The 21,392-nt window shown below is 38.2% G+C and overlaps 1 protein-coding gene across 2 annotated transcripts in view; it reads left to right on the top strand.

Moving 5' to 3' along the window:
• LOC126163031 (uncharacterized) overlaps positions 1-21,392 on the top strand; it is a 300,543-nt gene that overhangs the window by 117,065 nt on the left and 162,086 nt on the right. For both annotated transcript variants that reach the window (XM_049919905.1, XM_049919904.1), the window contains exons 9-10: positions 6,398-8,092; positions 14,718-14,891. In XM_049919905.1, the coding sequence (XP_049775862.1) occupies positions 6,398-8,092; positions 14,718-14,891 (1,869 nt within the window). The remainder of the gene's footprint in view (positions 1-6,397; positions 8,093-14,717; positions 14,892-21,392) is intronic.

Below are 21,392 nucleotides of genomic sequence, written 5' to 3'. Positions count from 1 at the left end.
CGCAGTCTAGCCTCCTGTGTCAAAGATACCAGCCACTTTCTTCAGCGCCTCTCCACCATCACCACCCCTTCTGCTGGATCTCTACTTACGAGTATTACCATTGACACCACCTCCAAAATACCAACATCCCTCATGCACATGGTCTTACAGCTATTGAACACTACTTTTCCGAACGTCTTACAGTTTTCCGTAATTCCTTCATGAAAGAAGATGAAGTAAATATTCCAGAATTCGAAACCAGAACAGCTGCTAGCATGAGTGACATAAAAGTAGATATCTTAGGTGTTGTGAAAAAACGCAAATCACTTAAGAAAGGCAAGTCTTCCGGTCCAGATGGTATACCAATCAGGTTCCTTTCAGAGTATGCAGACACAATAGCGCCTTTCTTAGCAATCATATACAACTGCTCACTTGACGAAAGGTCTGTTCCTAAAGACTGGAAACTAGCACAGGTCACACAATATTCAAGAAATGAAACAGGAGTAACCCATTGAATTACAGACCCATATCACTGACCTCAATTTGCAGTATGATTTTGGAGCTTATACTGTACTCGAACATTATGAATCACCTTGAATAAAATGACTTATTGATACATAACCAACATGGATTCAGAAAATATCATTCTTGTGCAACACAACTTATTCCCATGAAGTAATGAGTGCTGTCGACAAGGGATCTCAGATTGATTCCATATTCCTATATTTCCAGAAGACATTTGATAGCGTTCCTCACAAGCGACTATTAATGAAATTGCGTGCATATGGAGTATCATCTCAGTTATGTGACTGGATTCGTGATTTCCTCTCAGAGAGGTCACAGTTTGTAGTGACGGTAAATCATCGAGTAGAACAGAAGTGATATCTGGCGTTCCGCAAGGTAGTGTCATAGGCCCCCTACTGTTCCTGATTTAAATAATTACAAAAATGATCTAGGTGATAATCTGAGCAGCCCCCTTAGATTGTTTGCAGATGATGCTGTAATTTACTGTCTAGTAAAGTCATCAGACGATCAATTACAATTACAAAATGATGTAGAGAGAATATCTGTATGGTGCGAAAAGTGGCAATTGGCACTAAACAAAGAAAAGTGCGAGGTAATCCATATAGGTACTAAAAGAAATCCAATAAATTTCGGGTATATGATAAATCACACAAATCTAAGGGCTATCATTCGACTAAATACGTAGGAACTACAGTTACGAGCAACTGAAATTGGAAAGACCACATAGATAATATTGTGGGGAAGGCGAAACAAAGACTGCACTTTGTTGGCAGAACACTTAGAAGATGCGACAAACTCACTAAAGAGACAGCCTACATTACACTTGTCCATTCTTTGTTGGAATATTGCTGCACGATGTGGGATCCCTACCAGGTAGGATCGATGGAGGGCATCGAAAAAGTGCAAAGAAGGGCAGCCCGTTTCGTGTTATTTCGCAATAGGGGTGAGAGTGTCACTGATATGATATGCGAGTTGGGGTGGCAGTCACTGAAACAAAGGCGGTTTTCTTTGTGACGAGATCTATTTATGAAATTTCAGTCACCAACTTTCTCTTCCAAATGCGAAAATATTTGTTGACACCCACCTACATAGGGAGAAATGATCATCATAATAAAATAAGAGAAATCAGAGCTTGAACGGAAAGATTTAGGTGTTCCTTTTTCCCATGCGCCATTCAAGAGTGGAATGGTAGAGAAGTAGTATGAAAATGGTTTGATGAACCCTCTGCCAGGCACTTAAGTGTGAATTGCAGAGTAACCATGTAGATGTAGATGTCTTTCAGACTCCAAACCCAATACCTCAGACCTCAAACCTTGCTAACAGAATCCTAACTCACAACTACTTCTGCTTTCAAAAGAAGGTATACTGACAAATCCAAGGTCATGGGCTCCTGCATGGCACCCTCCTATGCTAACCTGTTTATTGGCCATCTAGAGGAGACCTTCCTAGACTCCTAAAATGCTAAACCCCTAGCCTGGTTCTGGTTCGTTGAAGATATCTTCATGATCTTGGCTCAGGGCCAAGACATCCTGTCCTCATTCCTTCTCAACCTCAGCACGTTCTCTCCGTCCGCTTCAACTAGTCCTCCTCAGTCCACTGTGTCACCATCCTGGACATTGACCTGTTCCTCTCTGATAGTTCTAGCTACACCATTGTCAACATTAAACTTACCAATCACCAACAGTACCTCCGTTTCAACAGCTGTCATCACTTCCACATGAAAAAATCTCTTCTATACAGACCGGCCACCCAGTAACATTGTTTCTGGAGTGACAAGAACTCCCTTGTCCAGTACGCTGAGGGTCTCACCAAAGCCTTCACAGACAGGCATTATCCCCAAGACCTAATCCACTAACAGATCTCCCATGCCATTTTACCACACACCCCAAATCCTACCACCACCCCAAAGAACCAGCTACAAGGGAGTGTCCCATTCATCACCCAGTACCACCCTGGATTGGAGCAGCGGAACCACATCATTTGTCAAGGCTTTCATTACGTATCATCATGCCCCGAAATGAGGGACATTCTACCAAAGATCCTTGCCACTTCGCCTAAAGTGGTATTCTGTCACCCAACCAACCTCCACAACTTCCTAGTCCATTCCTATGCAACTCCCAATCCCAAACCTTAGCCACAGGAGTCATATCCCTGTGGAAGATCCAGGTGCAAGACCTGTCCAATCTGTCCAACCAGCACATCCTATTCTAGTCCCATCAAAGGCTTATCCCATCCCCATCAGAGGTTGGGCCACCAGTGAAAGCAACCATATCATATACCAGCTCTGCTGCAATAATTGCACAGCAGCTTTTTGTATTGGTATGAGTACCATGCTGCTGTCCACCAGGATGAATGGCCACCCCCCAAACTGTGCGAAGAGCAGAGTAGACCACCCTGTGACACAACATGCAGCTGAACATAAGGTACTTGATTTCAGTGGCTGCTTCACTACCCGAGTCATATGGACCTTCTCTTCCACCACCAGCTTTCCTGAACTGCGCAGATGGAGTTCTCCTTACAACATATTCTCTGCTCCTGAAATTATTCTGGTCTCAACCTATGGTAACCTACTGTCCCAAAAACCTCCACACAACAGTTTCCACCCCCTATGTCCTATCACTTCCTCTCTTTTGTCATCTGTCACTTTCTTCATGTGCTGCCCTCTGCCAACACTCCTGCCTGTCTTTCCCCTTCCCTACTCCACTCTTTTTTTTCTATCCGTTTCCCCCTACCTACCTCCCTGCCCCACAGCCTCTTGATGCTGCACCTGTTGGAATCCTAGCCCCTGCACTCTCCACCAGACAGCACTCTTCTCCCCCCCCCCTACCCCACCCCCCCCCACCCCCCTCCACCCCCCCCACCCCCCACCTCCCCCACCCACACCCTGCTACCTCTTCCCCTTCATTGTCCCTTCCAGACTGCTGCTTCGATTCTATGAGACATTTGCATTCTGGTCTGAGCTGACACCCTGCTATCCGTTCCCCTTCATTGTCCCCTCCAGACTGCTGCTTTGATTCTACGAGACATTTGCATTCTGGTCTGAGCTGACACCCTGTTATCCCTTCTCCTTCATTGTCCCCTCCAGACTGCTGCTTCGACTGTACGAGACATTTGCATTCTGGTCTGAACTGACACCCTGTTATCCCTTCCCCTTCGTTGTCCCCTCCAGACTGCTGCTTCAATTGTACAAGACATTTGCATTCTGGTTTGAGCTGCCACCCTGCTATCCCTTCCCCTTCATTGTCCCCTACAGAATGCTGCTGTGTTTCAACAAGACATTTGTATTCTGGTCTGAGATGCCAGAGATGGTCATGTTTGTGTGAGGTGCGCTTTTGTGAATTTTTGTGTGTGTGTGTGTGTGTGTGTGTGTGTGTGTGTGTGTGTTTCCTTTTCTGAAGAAGGCTATGATCTAAGGTTAATTCATAAGTGTCCTTTCGTTGTGCCTGTCTTCAACTCAGTGCATCATCTTTATGGTAGCATTTTATGTTTTCCGTATATTGTTTACTCACATCTGTATCTTTAATAATAATAATAATAATAATAATAATAATAATAATACACTTTGTAAATGTTCAGCATGTACCCATATTTACAAATTAAGTGGTTATGTGAATGTATAATGGCTCGTTCCACATTACGATTTGCTATGAAAATGAAAATGGCACGTGCAACATGAAATTAACTAACTTGTACGTGAGTTGCATATGGTGATGCTCAAAACATACCTTGACATTGGACAATTCATAGTATAGTGTGATGGTTTGATGATATGAGGTAATATGATAAGAATTTACAAAATATGATTTTACATACTAATTATTTATTACAATTTTATTTTAATTTCATGTTCCTCTCACATGTAAACAAAACAAGTGTCTGGTTGATATAGTTATGTATTACAACTTACTACAAGGTCATTACAGTTTTTCATTTGCCTCCCTCTCTATCTAAAACACACACACACACACACACACACACACACACAAAGCAGAGCACACAGTTTGCATAGTTGCAGATGGTATAAACATGAAGCTTTTTTGCAAATATTTTAAATTGGTGTCTACTTCTTTTACAAAAATCTTTCCTGCAATCACTTTCATATTCTTTTTCCACACATGTGAACCAGAAATTTAGGTACAGTGTGAAAGCAGTGATCAAGCAAGAAGGTTTCAGATTCTTGTTATGCAAAGTCAGAAACTTCCTGTTTTTTATTTGTGATAGCAGACTGTTGTAAAGATTGATGCCTTGGTTAAATTATGAATTTTTAAAGGCAGAAGTATGCATTTTTTGAACATGGAGTTTCATTTTCTGTCTTGTAGCATAATCATGGACATTCATAATTTTGATGAACTTTGCAGTATTTTTTTTTATAGGCTTACACATTTCTAGTATGTAGAGACTACCAAGAAGTAGAATGAGTGATATTTGGAAGAGAGGTCTGCAGATGTCAATTGGCTTTCCCCTGTCCATTACTTTTACAGGTCTCTTGTGGGTGGAGAAAATTTCTGATCTGTGTGTGGAGTCTCTTCACATTATGGTACCATACTGCATTACACTATGAAATTTTGCATAGTAAGCAGTGAAAACAGTCTCTTGGCTTGTGCAGTGTTTGAGGGTGTGTAAGTCGTAGCACACTTTGTTCAACTTATTATTAATTCTGATGATATGTGTTTGCCATTTTAAGATGTCCTGGATCCACAGGCCTAAAAATCTTGTTATTGGTGTGGAGGATATTTCAGAGCCATGTAATTTCATATCCATTGTAAATTTCCTGATTCTTGGGTGGAAGTTTGGGAAGTGGTTTTCTTTGTGTTGACTATACGGATACTCCTGGAAATGAATCACTCAACTCAACTGCACTTTCAGTTATGGCCTCGTGGAGTTCATGATCATTTCTGCTGGTAATGAGTATGCTACATTATCTGCAAAGAGTGCATTGGTAGTGGCACTGATGTTTAGTGATAAGTCATTTATGTAAAGAAGGAACAGAACTGATCCATATTTGAACCTTGGGTCATCCCTTGTACAGTATCTCCATAGTTGGAGTAATACACTTTGATATGTGCCTGATAGTTGTTACTTTTTGTTTCCTGTTTATGAAATATGAGCTGAACCAATTTAGAGGGATGCCTCTAATGCTGTATAGGTGCAGTTGGTGTATTAGAGTTTTGTGGTCTGTGATGTCAAATTTCTTTGGACAAACCAAGGAGGATCCTAATTGCTTTTTTTTTTTTTTTTTGTCTAGAGGATGTAGAGTGCAGTGTACATACTCACATATAGTAGTTGTCATGGATTTGTTTTTCCTAAAACTGTGCCGAGCATCAGAGAAGCTTTAGTTCCTTTCCAGAAGATTACATAAGCTTTGATAAATTAATCTCTGCAGAAATTTACCAAACATAGATAACAATGATATGGGTATAAAGTTTTCCACATTATTTTGTTCACCTTTCTTAAACACTGGGATAACATAGCTTTCACCACTTTCATACAGTCAAGGAATGTACCTTTCATCAGTGATGAATTGTGCACATTAGAGAATGGGGCAACTATTTTAATTATGCCATTCTTAATGATAAAATCTGGAATGTCGTCAGTTCTAGGTAACAGTTTATTTTTAAGGCTCTTGGTGCTTTATGTAATCTCTCTCTCTCTCTCTCTCTCTCTCTCTCTCTCTCTCTCTCTCTCTCTCACACACACACACACACACACACACACACTCACACACACTTATTCACTCCCTCCCTCTCTGTTTTACAACATACTTATATGTTTATCTGTTTGAAGATGTTTACTTTTAGCAAAATTGTTTCTGTTTAATATTTTTTTGACCTTAAGAATGTTCCCTAATGAAGCAGATTGTTAACTTACTGGAATTTTTGTTTATTTATTGCAGGCATATGTGGATACCACCAACCCACTTATATCAAATACAGCTCCAGGACATGATGTTAAGGCTGTAGAATTTCTTCCGGAACAGCTGAAGGGGACCTGCAGTCTTACTTTAGATGATATCAAAAGTATTGCAGCTGTTAAAGACAATAACACATTTGCCCAAGAACTTTTAAAGATCATTAATGAAAAACCTTCACTTGAGACTGCTGATATATTGGCATCCAACAACACTCCAAATTCTGAGTTGAGAAACGTAGAGACAGGAAACAGAATAAGTGCTTGTGGCACGAAGTATGACTTTGAGTTGAGGGATCTTGAAGGAGGAAATGGTATACTCAATGAATCAGGTAAAGCTGTACCTGAAATTAGCTCTTTGGCTACAGGGAGACCTGATTATGAATTTCTGATTGTTCCATCTAATGAAAACAAGATTTCTGGAAAAATTAAACCTTATGTTGAGTCAACAAATCAATTTCAGTTGGATAGTACTTTCTCTGATGATCAGGAGCTTTGTTTACACCAGCCTTCATCGTCTTTAAATGCAGTTGTTGTGCCTGAGGATGGAAACAGTTACCAGCTCATACTCAATGAAAACTGTTCAGAAGGGAGTGGAAAGGAATTAGAATGTACCTCATTATCATTAAGTAAATGTTATTCAGACAAAGTAGCAGAGAGTGTCATAAATATGTTGGAAACTGACTGGGAACTGGTCACTGGATCGGATGATGATTCGTCAGCCCTCATGGGAATGGTTCCTTCATCTGATAAAAATGATAAATCTGCATCTACAAATATCACTCCATCTTCAAGCTTGACAAAATGTTCACCAGAAGGAGATAAGTTTCCTTTTAATCTTCATGAGGTCTCATATCCTTCTGAAATAATTCAGACTCCAAAAAATAAAAATCAGATGAGTGATGTAGATTGTAGTAGTACGAAATCTATGGAAAGCAGTAGTGGCCATGAAGAACAGCCTGGACTTATCGCAGTGAGCTTTAGCCTGGATGATGTTGCTATGATGCCATCTGGTGGGTCATGTACAAATTATATGTTTAACTTGAATAACACCTCTGGTAAAGAGGAATTAATAAGTTTTAGTGCAAATAATATGTCATTTGAAGAAAAGGAACACAATTCTCAGTGTAATGATAAAGGTACCAATTCTGATATAGTCAAATTAAAGAGTGTCACAGAACAGATAGGAAAAGATACTCAAGATTTGTCTGCTGTACACAGTGAACCAGTTAGATGTGTTTCAAGTGTTTCCCTTAAAATTACTGAGGAAGATCACCAACATAGTACTGTGAACAGAGATGTCCCAGACTTCGTAACACCAAAGGAAGATTTGAGTCATCCACAAGAACATTCTTCTCAACACGACTCTGCTGATGTGGAAACTGCAAGTGAAAACTATGGCAATGTGAGTGATAATCAAATGAAGCAGAATCCAAAAGATATTGTAACATCCTCTCTGTCTTTTGTACCAGAAGGGAAAAAGTGTCATCTGAATAGTGCAGAGGATCATTTTGATTCATCAAATCAGTCATTCTTTGAGGCAGTATTTGATCTTGGAATTACTTCGAATTGCCTAGAAAAGTTTCCCAAAAATGATGAACAGCCAAGTGATATTAGAAGTAATTCATTAATGAAGGACTTAGACACAGTATTGCTTGGTGACAATGTACAGGACAGTCAGGTAGGCTATGTTTTAAAATGTCATATTTTAATTTTGACATGTTACTCTTAAATCTAATTTCAGTTGCAAAGTACTTAATGCTTTTGAAATGCTACAGACACATTACTGGTTGGAGAAAATGGGATGGCCCGTCAGATAAGTTATATTCTGTTTTATATGTGATGTTCAGAATTTTGATTAGTTGTTCTTGCATCACATTTTTGGGGAATGATGAGCAAATATTATATAACAGGGCTTAACACTATACAGTTTTAAGATGCTGCTTATTGATAATGATACTGGCTTTGACAGCTATTTTACCACTACATAATTCTTTGAAAAATTGCATAAGGTATATGTCTTCCATCACATATAGTGTCTAATGCATTGAGACTATTATAAGGGAATAATACTAAGGTTGGCTGTGTAAATTCACAAGAATCTTTTAAACCACAAAAAAATTTTATTTTTCATCTTCTCACAATATTTATGTATATTTATTATGTATTTGTTATTATAAAATAAAAATTGTAATACCAGAATGAATGTGAAAGTAAGTGATATGTTGTTCAAAGTGAAAAAAGTAATTCTGGCTGAAATAATTTTCCTAAGAATAACTATGAGCAGATACGAGGTACTGAGAATCCTTATCATGTTGACACTGCATGTCATGAAGGCAGTAATTAGGCATCACAAAACAATAGTCCCATCATAGCTCTATAGCACTGTGGGTTTACAGTGGAAATGCAGCTGTATGGTATTACATTTCAGCTCAAAACTGATGATTTGGCAGATTTAATTGAATAAATAAAAATTATTTATATGTGAAATATATGAGGTCAGAGCCCTGTGATAATGCTGCTACTGGGAAATCAGGTGGTAATGTGTTGATAGTTTACCACAGGTTTATTACTACAGACTACCGTATGTTACCAGGTTGACCTGTGAGCTGTGCATATGTGATAAGTGATTTTGTTGTTTTGTACTTCCTATTTGGCATTAGTGTGAAACCCACAGTGGTAGCAGAAACATGGACACAAAAGTTATCAGACTGGGACTGTAAAGCATTCCATAAACTTGTTAACAGATCTGTTTTACACACTTCTTTTAGATTACTAATCAGTATTCACTGACCGGCATAGTGTGTCAGTTGACTTTCAAAGTGGTGTGAAGTGACTTCTTCAAAAACTGGCATTAAATATGAACATTGCCTTGTTCCCAGCATATTACCATTTGTCTACTGAAATTGTATGTTTTCAACTTATATTGTATTGTTAGCTGTAGGCCATTGAACAAATTATCACGCATGGGAAGAAAACCTTAAAGTAAGTCTAAGTTTTACGTTGTATATGGCATAATTGGCCAGGAGACTCCATCTGAAGTTTTTCAGCTAACTGGTGCAAGTCTTTCTATTTGACACCACTTCGGTGATTTGCCTGTCAATGAAGATGAGACGAAGTGATGTGGACAACACAAGCACCCAGTCTCTGGACAAAGAAAATCACTCATTCAGCCAGGAATTGAACCTGGGACCCCAGAGAGTCTAGAGGCAAGGACACTGACCAATAGACTACCTTATATATGAATCTTGTTTACTGTGATAAGATCTGGAAGGAGCAAGTACAGTTCAGTTACCCTAATTTGCTATTTCTTGTATGACATGCAGAAACTTATCACATATTCCGTCTGTAATCACCTGAAGCAGGTTCAAACTCCTGTCTGGTCCTCGAGATATAGATTTTCTATGGTTTTCTTCAATCAGTTGAGGTGATTGGTCAAATGGTCCCACCAGCAAGGACACAACCACAGTAGTCCATTTGATTTAGTGCACCTTTCCTAATGATGTGAATTTGTTTAACTCTGAACTGTTGAGCAGACAAAGTTGAACCATCCTACTAGTTCTTGCACCACTCCTAACATCAGATAAGTTTTTTTCCTTTAATTCATTCTTTTTTGTAGATAGCACATATATGACAATCACACAAAATAGCTACTTTCGTATTCAAGCAGGAATTTCTAGAATTTTATTATCCACAGAGTAATTTCCTAAGTACTGAAGACAGTAGTACAGTTGGTTTAACTGAAAATAATTTTACAAAAGAAATATTCAAAACTTAAGATTCATCAGAAACATGTGGAGATGAAATCTGCAGTGAGCTAATAGATGTTTCTGGCTGAATTGCTGTGACTCATTTTATAGCCCTCATTCTTCTATCATCCATAAGCAGTTTGTTTTCTTCAAAAACTTCATATTTCAAGAATTATTCATAATCAAAGTTCTCTTGTTCTAAAATATTCAAATGTTAACTTGTGACTGTTTTCCAAATTTAGTCCCATAGTTTAATGCCCCTGATTTTCTTATTCCAAAAATACCCACTTCTACTAGAAGAACTTGTTAGTTTGGTGATTTCTTGATTTGGAAAATTACATTATTTTACAGCTTTTGCTGGGCTCTGGAACCACTGTGGAAGTAAAAATTTATTTATCTGAAATAGTATGTGTAATTTTGCATTTTGTAACAATTCAGGTCATAGTTAAACCAACTTGCTCTTTTCCTTTTTACCATTCTGTGTTCTCTGATTTTGCTCTCTTTCATCTTATTAAGTAATGTATCAAATCAAATTTTTATTTTTAGTTTTTCACCTGTCATGAAGTTAGTGTGCAGGACAATGATTGAGCCAGTAACCATTTGTAATGTTAATAACTATTAAAGTCAGTCGTTAGTCATCAAAATGTTAATATTTCTGTGTCATCATCAGTCAGTCTGCAGTTAGATGTTCAAATATATCCTTAATTGTGAATCAGTCATGAGTTTCCAACAACGTTAGTTAGTTGGCAGGTATCAAACATTACACAGACATTTAGCAATTATGAATCAGTGTGTGGGAAAATTATCTATGTATATCATATTTGTGTATCTTTAATCTGATCTGCCACCAATGAAATGTGAGACTTTGTTAATAAGTGTAGCTTACCAATCTGGCTTAAATATTGAGATTCATTATTGCTAATTGGCTAATCATCATAAAAGTAAAATTGTTTTTCAATGAATATGAAGAAATAGAAAATTATTTGTTGCACTGTAGTGTAGGTTCGTTAACTGATGACAGTTAAAGCTATTAATAGCACGATAGTTTACATCTGTCTTTAAGAATCTGCCGGTTCAGTTTATTCTTCATCTCTGTGACACTGTCCTATGGATTAAACAAATATGTGACCATTCATGCTGGCCTTCTCTTTATAAGTTAAATATCCCCATATCCTCCATTTGTCCTATTTGGTGTGGGTCCCACACACTTGAGGAATATCCTAGAATGGGTCACATGAGCGATTTGTAAGCAATCTCATTTGTGGACTGATTGCATTTCCCCAGTATGCTACCAATAAACTGCAGTCTGCACCTGCTTTGCACACACCTGAGCCTATGTGATCATTCCACTTCATATCCCTACAAAGTGTCATACCCAGGTATTTGTATGAGTTGGCTGATTCCAGCTGTGACTCATAGGTATTACAGGTATAGGATACATCATCTTTTTTATTTTGTGAAGTGCAGAGTTTTTAATTTCTGAACATTTAGAGCAAGTTTCCAATCTCTGCACCACTTTGAAGTCTTATCAAGATCTGACTGAATATTCATGCAGCTCCTTTCAGACACTGCTTCATTACACATAACTGCATAATCTTCAAAAAGTCTGTCATTAATATACAAACAAGGGTCCCAGCACACTTCCCTGGGGCACACCTGAAATTACTCCTACGTCTGATGATGACTTTTCATGTGACATAACATGCTGCATCCTCCCTACCAAAAAGGCCTCAATCCAAACAGAAATTTCACTTTGTGCCCTATATAATCATACTTTTGGCAGTAAGCTTAGGTGTGGTACTGTGTCAAATGATTTTCAGAAATAAAAAAATACTGTGCCTACCTGTATGCCTTGATCCACAGCTTTCCGTTTCTCATGTGAGAAAAGTGTGAATTGGGTTTGACATGATCATTGTATAAAGAATTTGTGCTGGTTGGCATGGAGGAGGTCATTCTGTTTGAGATACCTCATTATATTTGAGCTCGGAATATATTCTAAGATTCTACAGCAAATCAGTGTCAAGGATATTGGATGGTAGTTCTGTGGGTCACTTATGCTACCCTTCTTGTAGATGGATGTGACCTGTGCTTTTTTCCAACTACTGGTCACAGTTTTTTGTTCGAAGGATCTGTTGTGGGTTATAGTTAGAAGAGGGGCTATCTCAGCTTCAAATACTGTGTAGAATTGGATAGGGATTCCATCGGGCCCTGGTGCTTTGCTTAATTTTAACGATTTCAGCTGTTTCTCAACACTTATTCCACTCATATTTCCAGTGGTATGAGGACTAAATTGGGGCAATTCTCCTGCATTTTCCTTTTTAAAGGAACAATTGAAAACAGAGTTAAGCATTTCAGCTGTTGCTTTGCTACCCTCAGTTTCAGTTCCTGTCTCATTCACTAGGGACTGCACACTAACTTTGGTTGCGTTAATAGCCTAGCAGCCTTTACATATGAGCAGAAATTCTTTGGGATTTGTGAAAGGTCATTCAATAGTATTCTACTACAGTAGTCATTGAAGGCTTCAAATGTTGCTCTCTTGACAGCCAAATGTGCTTCATTCAGCATCTCTCTATCTACAGTCCTATGCTTTGTCTTACACCTGTTATCCATTAGTCTCTGTTTTTTGAGAAGTTTCTGTACAGTGACTGCATACCACACCATGCAGTGTCCCTTCCATTATGAACTGTTCTACTTGGTACATACCTATCCAGTGCATGGGCAACTATTCTTATAACGTGAGTCATAGTTCCTCTACATGCTCCTGTTCTGGGGTGAAAGTTTCAAGTTCCTCATTGAGATATGACATTACTGATTTTTTTCTAGTTTACTGAACACTTATACCTTTCTGCTACAACCGCATTGTGGTCACTGATACCAGTTTCAATGTGGACAACCTCAAAGAGGTAAGATCCAATATATTTCCATCATGAATGAGTTTCTGAACTATGTCTTATAGATACTTTTCAGAGGAGACATTAATGTTTCACAAGATGTCTTATCACGCCCACCAGTAACAAAATTGTAACTTTCTCAATTGATTGGTGGATGATTAAAGTATCCACCAATGATTACAGTATGATTGGGGAGCTTAAATACAAGTGAACTGAGATTTTCTCATGTTTTCAGTTACAACAGGACCACAAGTTAGTTTAAGCCTACAGCTGACAGTAACGGTACGAGTTTATCGCGGCATTCGTGAATGTTTGAAATTTCACAGTATATCATATTACTGATGGATATTGATACTATCAGCAAAAGATTATGCAGAAGTGAATTGAATAGTACTAGAATTTCAGACTGACACAATTCTTGCACCTATGGTCTCACAGAAAGGAAAATTCCAAAGCTGGTTTTTAGGTATAAACAAAAGTGCAAACTGCATGGATTTTTTTACTTAGCTGTTTCTATGCCACCTTCTGCACTGGCGTGCTGAAGATGAACACTGCAGCGTTAGTTTATCTCTATCCAAATTCTGAAAATGTGCAGCACAAGCAAAGCAGGTCTTGTGCCTGTTGCACTTTAACAATGCCATTCTGAATTGAATACCAGCTGTTGTGCAATTACTAGGCATTATTCTACGCAGATATAGTAATAACCAGTTGTCTGATGGCCACCAGCAACTTACGGCTAAGGACAAACTCAATCATCAGAGTGCCAAACGTGACATACGTCACACCACAACAGTAATGACTTCAAAGTTTCTTCACTACTTGTACCATTTGAACATGCCTCCCCCCTCTACCCACCTTTCCCCCCTCACCCCTCACCCCTGCCACCTCTCGCCCCTCCATACACACATCTATGTTAGCTTCACTGGTGTTACCTGGTAGGAACTGTCTCTCCACTACACCTCCCTCTCTCATTGTTCCCTTGACATCAGCCTCTACTAGTGTACTTCATCATCTGCCCCTTTCTGACCCTTGCCCTCAACCTTTCATTCTCTTTTTTGATGCAATTACTTCCCTGCCCCATCATTGTACTATTATACTCCGCTTTCTTTCCATCTCTCTCTCTCTCTCTCTCTCTCTCTCTCTCTCTCTGTGCTACAGCATCCTCCTTTTGTAACTGTTGTTTGATGCCCCCTTTCCCTGTTTTCCAATATTTGTACTACCTACTTCCTCGCAATTGCCATCCCCCTCTGTCTACAAACACACACACACACACACACACACACACACACACACACTTTTGTTGACTGATCCGTTCAATACCTTGTGAACTGTACAGAGATGGACCCATGATCTGAAAATGAATACGTAAACAAATAAATTGAATACTATAAGAACATTCAGTTTAAATGAATCATACTGACTCTCAAGTATGACTCAGAGATATGACCCTTAAAATATGACGTGAGGAGATTTCCCCAAATGAAGCACCTGAATAAGTGATACCACAGGTATCCAATATAATGAGATACACTGTCCTTAATAAAGAAAGATTGTTGAGTTCTCGCCTACATTTTGTAGATGGTTGACTCTTTCTTCTTCCACTTCATTTTATTTTTGTATTTTAGTCATTTTTTTTTTAATTCAAAGTGTCTTTTTCTCTCTGCAGATCTCTTCAGATAAGAAGCAAGTTACAAGTGACTCAACTAAAAAGCATTATGTACTGGACACAGGTCCACCTTACAATTGTGATATCTGTGACAAAGAATTCCACAAGGCCATATACTTGTACAGGCATTTGAAGAAACATGCAGGAGAGTTTGTCTGTGTCTCGTGCTTAACAGTAAGTGAGTTTATCAGAATTTTTTTCCCTGTGTATTAGTATTTGATATTATGTTTTTGTTGTCTTCAATTCAGATATTGGTTTGATTCAGCTCTCCATGCTAGTCTGTTCTGTACAAGTGCAAGGTTATTCATTTCTGTGTAACTACAGCAACTTATGTCAGTTTGAATTAGTTTGTGGTATTGAGCCGTAGTCTCCCTTTAAATTTTGTATCCTGCTATTGCCCCCCCCCCTCCCCCACATTACCAAATTAGTTATTCCTGATGATGAAGGAAGGAAGGAAGGAAGATGAGAGTTTTGACAACAAGGGTGTTAGAGATAGAGTACAAGTGCTTTTTTATATTTTGTTTTAAGGGTCAGGAAGGGAATCATTGCCATCTCACTCAGACTGGTGCCTTAGGGTGTATTCTACGAAGTTATTCTCCAATTTCAAACAATTCTGTTATATTCTTGTCTGCACTGTTTATGTCAAAATTCCACTTCTTTATAAAACTACACCCCATATAAATATATTCAGAAAAGTGTTCCTACCACTTAAATTCATATTCACTTTTTATATTTTTCTCTTTTTTCAGGAAACCTTTTTTTGCTTTTGCCAGTCTGCATTATAGATCCTGTTTCCATCTGTCACCGTCATTTTCTCTTGCTCATCTAACACTTTTAGTGTATCATTTCCTCATCTTACAACATCTTTTCAAGACACTATCCTTTCCATTCAACTGATCTTTCAAGTCATTTGTTATCTATAGCAGAATGACAGTGTCATCAAAAGAACTTAGTTTTTTTTCTCTCCCTTTCCATACCTCTCCTTTGTTTCCTCTAATGTTTGCTCTATGTACAGATTGAATAGCAGAGGCTACTACCCTGCCTTCCATTCATGTCATTTTACTCCCTATATTTTATCCTGGTTAACTACAGAATTTCTGAGTGTATTCAAAGTACTGTCAAAACCTTTTCCTAAATCTACAAATGCTATAAATGTTTCTTTGTATTCTGTCAGTGTTTCTTCTTAGATAAGTTATTTGTATTGTCTTGCATGATCCTTCATTTCTCCGGCAACCAAACTGATCTTCTCCCAGGCACGACCATTGTTCCATTGTTCTGTAAGTATTTTGTGTCAATATATTGCAGCTATGATGCGTTAAATTAAAGACCTGCAGTCGTAGGAGGATTAGTCCACTTGGCTAGTCTGCAGATTTGTCTGGCAATGTGTGGCTACTGGCATCTATCTGATGAAATCTATCTGTGGTCCAGCTATTCATATGACAGTCTGCTGAAGGGGTATCAGTTTGCAGGTAGAGGCCTGGGTAAGCAGATGGCAGTCTGCTGGTGGAAATGATGAATCCAGGCCACAGGGCCACAGACCTGGATGTTGACCCATTGCACTTGCATGCACCCCCCCTTTTTACTATGTCATATCCCAAAGCTACCCAGTATTCATCTATTGCATTCCTGTTTCCTGTTTATGTTAGTCATTGCCTAATCCTCCCTTTGAAACTCAAATTGTACAGGACCCATCTCCTTAACTTTATATGTTTTTGCAATTTCTTGAACTTTAGCATGTTTTTGTAACTAATAAATTATGGTCAAAGTCTACATATGCTCTTGGAAATGTTTTACAATTTAAGACATGGTTGTGTCATATAATCCATCTGAAACCTTCTGCTGTCTCCAGATCCCTTTCATGATTCATAAACCAAGTGTTTGCAATGATAAAATTGTGCTTTTTGTAAATTGCTTCCATGTGCATTCACCTGTCATTCCTTTCCTCCAGCCCATGCTCATGTATTATGTTGCTTTCTTTCCTTTCCTTTCCTCTCTATCAAAATCCTGTGCTACAGTGGAGTTAAATTTTCATCTCCCTTAATGTTCTGAATAATTTATTTGCCACATCATGTGTTTTTTGAATCTCTTACTCATCTATGGAGCTAGGAGGCAAGTATACTGATACAACTATTGCGGGTCATGGTTTGTGTCTCTTCTGGCTATTGTCATCCATTCACTTTGTTGTTCACAGCAGGTCACACGTCATTGTTTTCTTGTTTATTATTAGACATACTACTTCATTACTACTAGTTGATTTGTGTTGATAAACCTCAGGGCCTTGGTTTTTGGAGTGCTTGACATCATACAGTGAATAACATAATTCACCTAACATGCTAATTTGTCATCTATTACATATCTGCACATTTCTTCCAAAAATATTCCTTTCTATGTGTAGTCTGAATGCACTCACAAGTAATACTATCACATTCCATATCCATCTTCACCATTAATAGTTTCTACACCATAATATACTATATTAAATAACCTATCCTTCAATATTATCATTATTGCAACACCTTTTCTAGCAAGAGATATTCATAACGTTGAACATTTGGATCTGCATGAAGACATTCATGTTGGTGTAAACTGGCCCTGTCAGAGGCAATTGTATGGGTAATTTCCTTGCAAAACTGAGCTTTTTGTCTAAAGATATATTTGAATTAGCACCTATTTATGTCAAAGACAGGAACTTTGTTATTTGACACAAGAACCAGTAAACAAGGTAAGAGAAATTAGGGCTGATATGGAGGCATACTGGCAATCATTTTCCCTTACTACATTTGCAAATGGAAAATGAATGACTAGTAACGCTATGAGATACACTCCACCATGCACCATTTGGATTTTTTGTGGAGTATGTATGTACATTGAAGAGCCAAGGAAACTGGTATACCTGCCTAATATCGTGTAAGTCCCCCGCAAGCGTGCAGAAGTGCCACAGCATGATGTGGTGTGGACTCCACTAACGTCTGAAGTAGTGCTGCTGGGAACTGACACCATGAATCCTGCAGGGCTGTCGATAAATTCACAAGAGTACAAGGGGGTGGAGACCTCTTCAGAACAGCACATTGCAGTCATCTCAGATACGCTCAATAATGTACGTGTCACCTGTCAGAGTCATATCTAGATGTATCAGGGGTCCCATATCACACCAACTGCACACACCCTACACAATTACGGAGCCTCCAACAAATTGAACAATCCCCTGTTGACATGCAGGGTCCATGGACTTATGAGGTTGTTTCTGACTTGTCCGGCCAGGCAACATGTTTCCAGTCATCAACAGTCCAATGTCATCATTCACGGGCCCTGGAAAGGTGTAAAGCTTTGTGTTGTGCAGTCATAAAGGGTGCTTGAGTAGTCCTTTGGCTCTGGAAGCCCATATTGATGTTTTGTTGAATGGTTCACATGCTGACACTTGATGATGGCCCAGCATTGATATTTTTTAGCAATTTGCAGAAGGATTGCACTTCTGCCAGATTGAACGATTCTCTTCAGTCGTCATTGGTCCTGTTCTTGCAGGATCTTTTTCGGGCCACAGAGATGAGGAAATCTGATGTTTTACTGGATTCCTGATACTCATGGTACACTCATGAAATGGTCGTAAAGGGAAAATTTCTACTTCATTGCTACCTCAGAGATGCTGTATCCTGGCACTCATGCACCGACTATAACACCACATCCCACTTAAGTCTTGATAACCTGCCGTTTTAGCAGCAGTAACCCATCTAACAACTGTGCCAGATACTTGTTGTCTTATATAGGCATTTCTGACCACAGCACCATATTCTACCTGTTTACATATCTCTGTATTTGAATACATGTGCCTATACCAGTTTCTTTGTCACTTCAGTGTACTTGCAGATGTAGGACATAAAAACGACAAATATCAATGTTATAGATAAAAAAAATATGCATAAGTTAGCATTATGATATATTACTATATTTCCCATCAACTTGTCCCATAACCTTGGATAAATGACTGACAGAGATTAAGACCACCACCACCACCACCACCACCACCACTGCGGTTCACCTGAAGTCATCATTCCCCACGTTAATGATGTTGTATCATTGTGTACACTCCTTGCGTTTCTTCCTGTGACACTTTGCACCCATTTAGTTAGAATGAAAACCATTACTAGCAAGATATCTAACACGATAACATTTGAACTTCTCTAGGTGAATATTTTGAACTGTACAATCAAATGATTTTGCAAAGTCATAGAAAATACAAGTTGGCAGTATTTTCTCATTTAAATTTGTACAATCTTATCCATAAATTGAAAAATCATGTGTTGTATAGAGAGATCCTTTTGATATACAAATTAAGACAGACAAAGTATTTTATTGAAGGTAAAATCTTCTAGGCCGTTACACTGCATTGTATTCCTGCTGAAATTTCTTCTTTATTAATCTCTCTTTTGGGGTATTCTTTAGGACTCTTTCATTGTCTCCAGTTGGTTGTTAAGAAGATGCTTTGAGAGGAATATGACACAGCGTAACAACCCAGTTGGTCTTACCTTCAATGATAATGGCCATAAAAGCCTGCAGATTGAAACTGTGGTGTGGTGGGTTCATAATAATAATAATAATAATAATAAAAAGAACATAAACTTATAAAACAACGTTCCCACATACAAGTATGCACCACAAAATGTACTGGAGAATGATGAATACAAATTATACTGGAACAGAACCATTATAACAGATAAAACAACACCACATAACAAACCTGACATCATTCTCACCAATAAAAAGAAGAAATTAACACAACTAATCAAAATATCCATACCCAATACAACAAATATAAAAAAGAAAACAGTAGAAAAAAATTGAAAAATACATCCAACTGGCTGAGGAAGTCAAGGACATGTGGCATCAGGATAAAGTTGACATTATACCAATTATACTATCAACTACAGGAGTCATACCACACAATATCCACCAGTACATCAACGCAATACAGCTACATCCAAACTTATATATACAACTACAGAAATCTGTAATTATTGATACAAGTTCAATTACCCGAAAGTTCCTAAATGCAATATAACATATATCATACAGTTAAAAGGAAGTGACGCTTGATCAAGGTCCGCGTCACTTTCCATTTTTGACCAGACATAACATCTGAGACAGGAAAGAGAAATAATAATAATAATAATAATAATATCATATAATAATAAATCATAGGTAATCATAAGTAGCAGGAAATATTAGAATATTTGAAGTATTGTTCCCCGTCTTTTACGACAGTCTGGAAACTATTTCTGTGGTCAGCCACAAAGTGATGGGGAACATACTGATCATAGTTCCCAGTCTGCAAGTCCACATTCTTGTCCAGCCCACTGAAAGAAATGTTTATATTCTCTATTTGCTCAGCAGGATCAGGACTATGCTTATAAATGAAGATTTTGAGTTCTAATCGATAGATATATTTGGTAAAGCTTTACACGCCAAACATTGTAATATTCATTATGTTAATACCAATAATAAATCTCCCTATCCTAAACAGCACTATGAGCAGTTCAGAGGCTACCTCTACAGTAAGTTCCTATTAAATTGTCTTTTGTCCTGTCTTTGATAATCAAAATAATTGCTTGCCACAAAAGTGGAAAATAATTGTCACCACTTGCCATGCGTATTTGTTAACCTTACAGGTGGCACACTAACAGTTACTTCTGTGAAATCTATTAAGCGATCCAGGATGGTGTACAGTGCTCATGATTTCACTTCCTATTTGTACCCAAAACATGAGTTTAATTGCAGCCTGGCGGTGATGTCATCCGAGGCATCCCGTGCTCTGGCATTTGACTGATGTAGATTGTACAGTGGCTGGGTGCGAAGTGAAGTCTTTTCAAAAATCTAAATGATCCAGGACGGTGTACAGCCTTCGTGAGTTCATTTTCTATTATTGCTGAAAATATGCATCTCTTAACAGCCTGTCTCTAACATCATCCAAGGCGGGCACGCGTTCTGGCGTTTGACTGACGCGGATCATACGGTAGCTGAGTGTGAAGTGAAGTCTTGTCTTGCCCCTCGGGGTGTATTTATATACTGGCACAGCAGACGGCCAAGGGAACACCTGCTGTCATTCGCTCTATGCCCACTGTAGTAGCCTCTAAACAGCTGCTTTCTCAGCCCATAATATTTAGTGTCTTTGTAATTTTTGTATGAATGTAGTTAAGTTGATTAAAATCACAGAAAAAGTTTTAGCTCACCTGCATATAAACTTTGCCGTCTAGAATTTTTAGAATGGAACTGACAGTAGAACATGACAGCTGAACTACAACTTTAAGAGATCTTGTATATGTTATTATTTACATCCAGGCCTTGAAACTTGTTATAGCTCTATTATTTAGTAGGTTTCATCATGTACTGCAACAAAAACTTTCTAACATTAATAAATACTTAACTTACTACAATTAAGGATATTTTAGTTCCAAATTTAGTTTTCAGTAAATTACTCGAAAACTGTTAGAGATCGCTCAGTGGGGTTACATAATTAATGTTTTTATACTAAACTGAAGCTTCATACAAATTTTCATATTTCTAAGTCTAATATTTATTTGAAATTTTTCTTAAAAATGCCTATTCTAACCAAAATATTGGGTAAATTACATTGAGACTTATACTAGTTAATTTTGACTACATCTGCACATTATGACCAGT

The sequence above is a fragment of the Schistocerca cancellata genome, chromosome 2, assembly GCF_023864275.1.
Source record: "Schistocerca cancellata isolate TAMUIC-IGC-003103 chromosome 2, iqSchCanc2.1, whole genome shotgun sequence".
NCBI classification, from domain to species: Eukaryota; Metazoa; Arthropoda; class Insecta; order Orthoptera; family Acrididae; genus Schistocerca; species Schistocerca cancellata.
The sequence above is the reverse complement of the archived record's forward strand: the minus strand, read 5'-3'. Positions and strand labels throughout refer to the sequence as shown.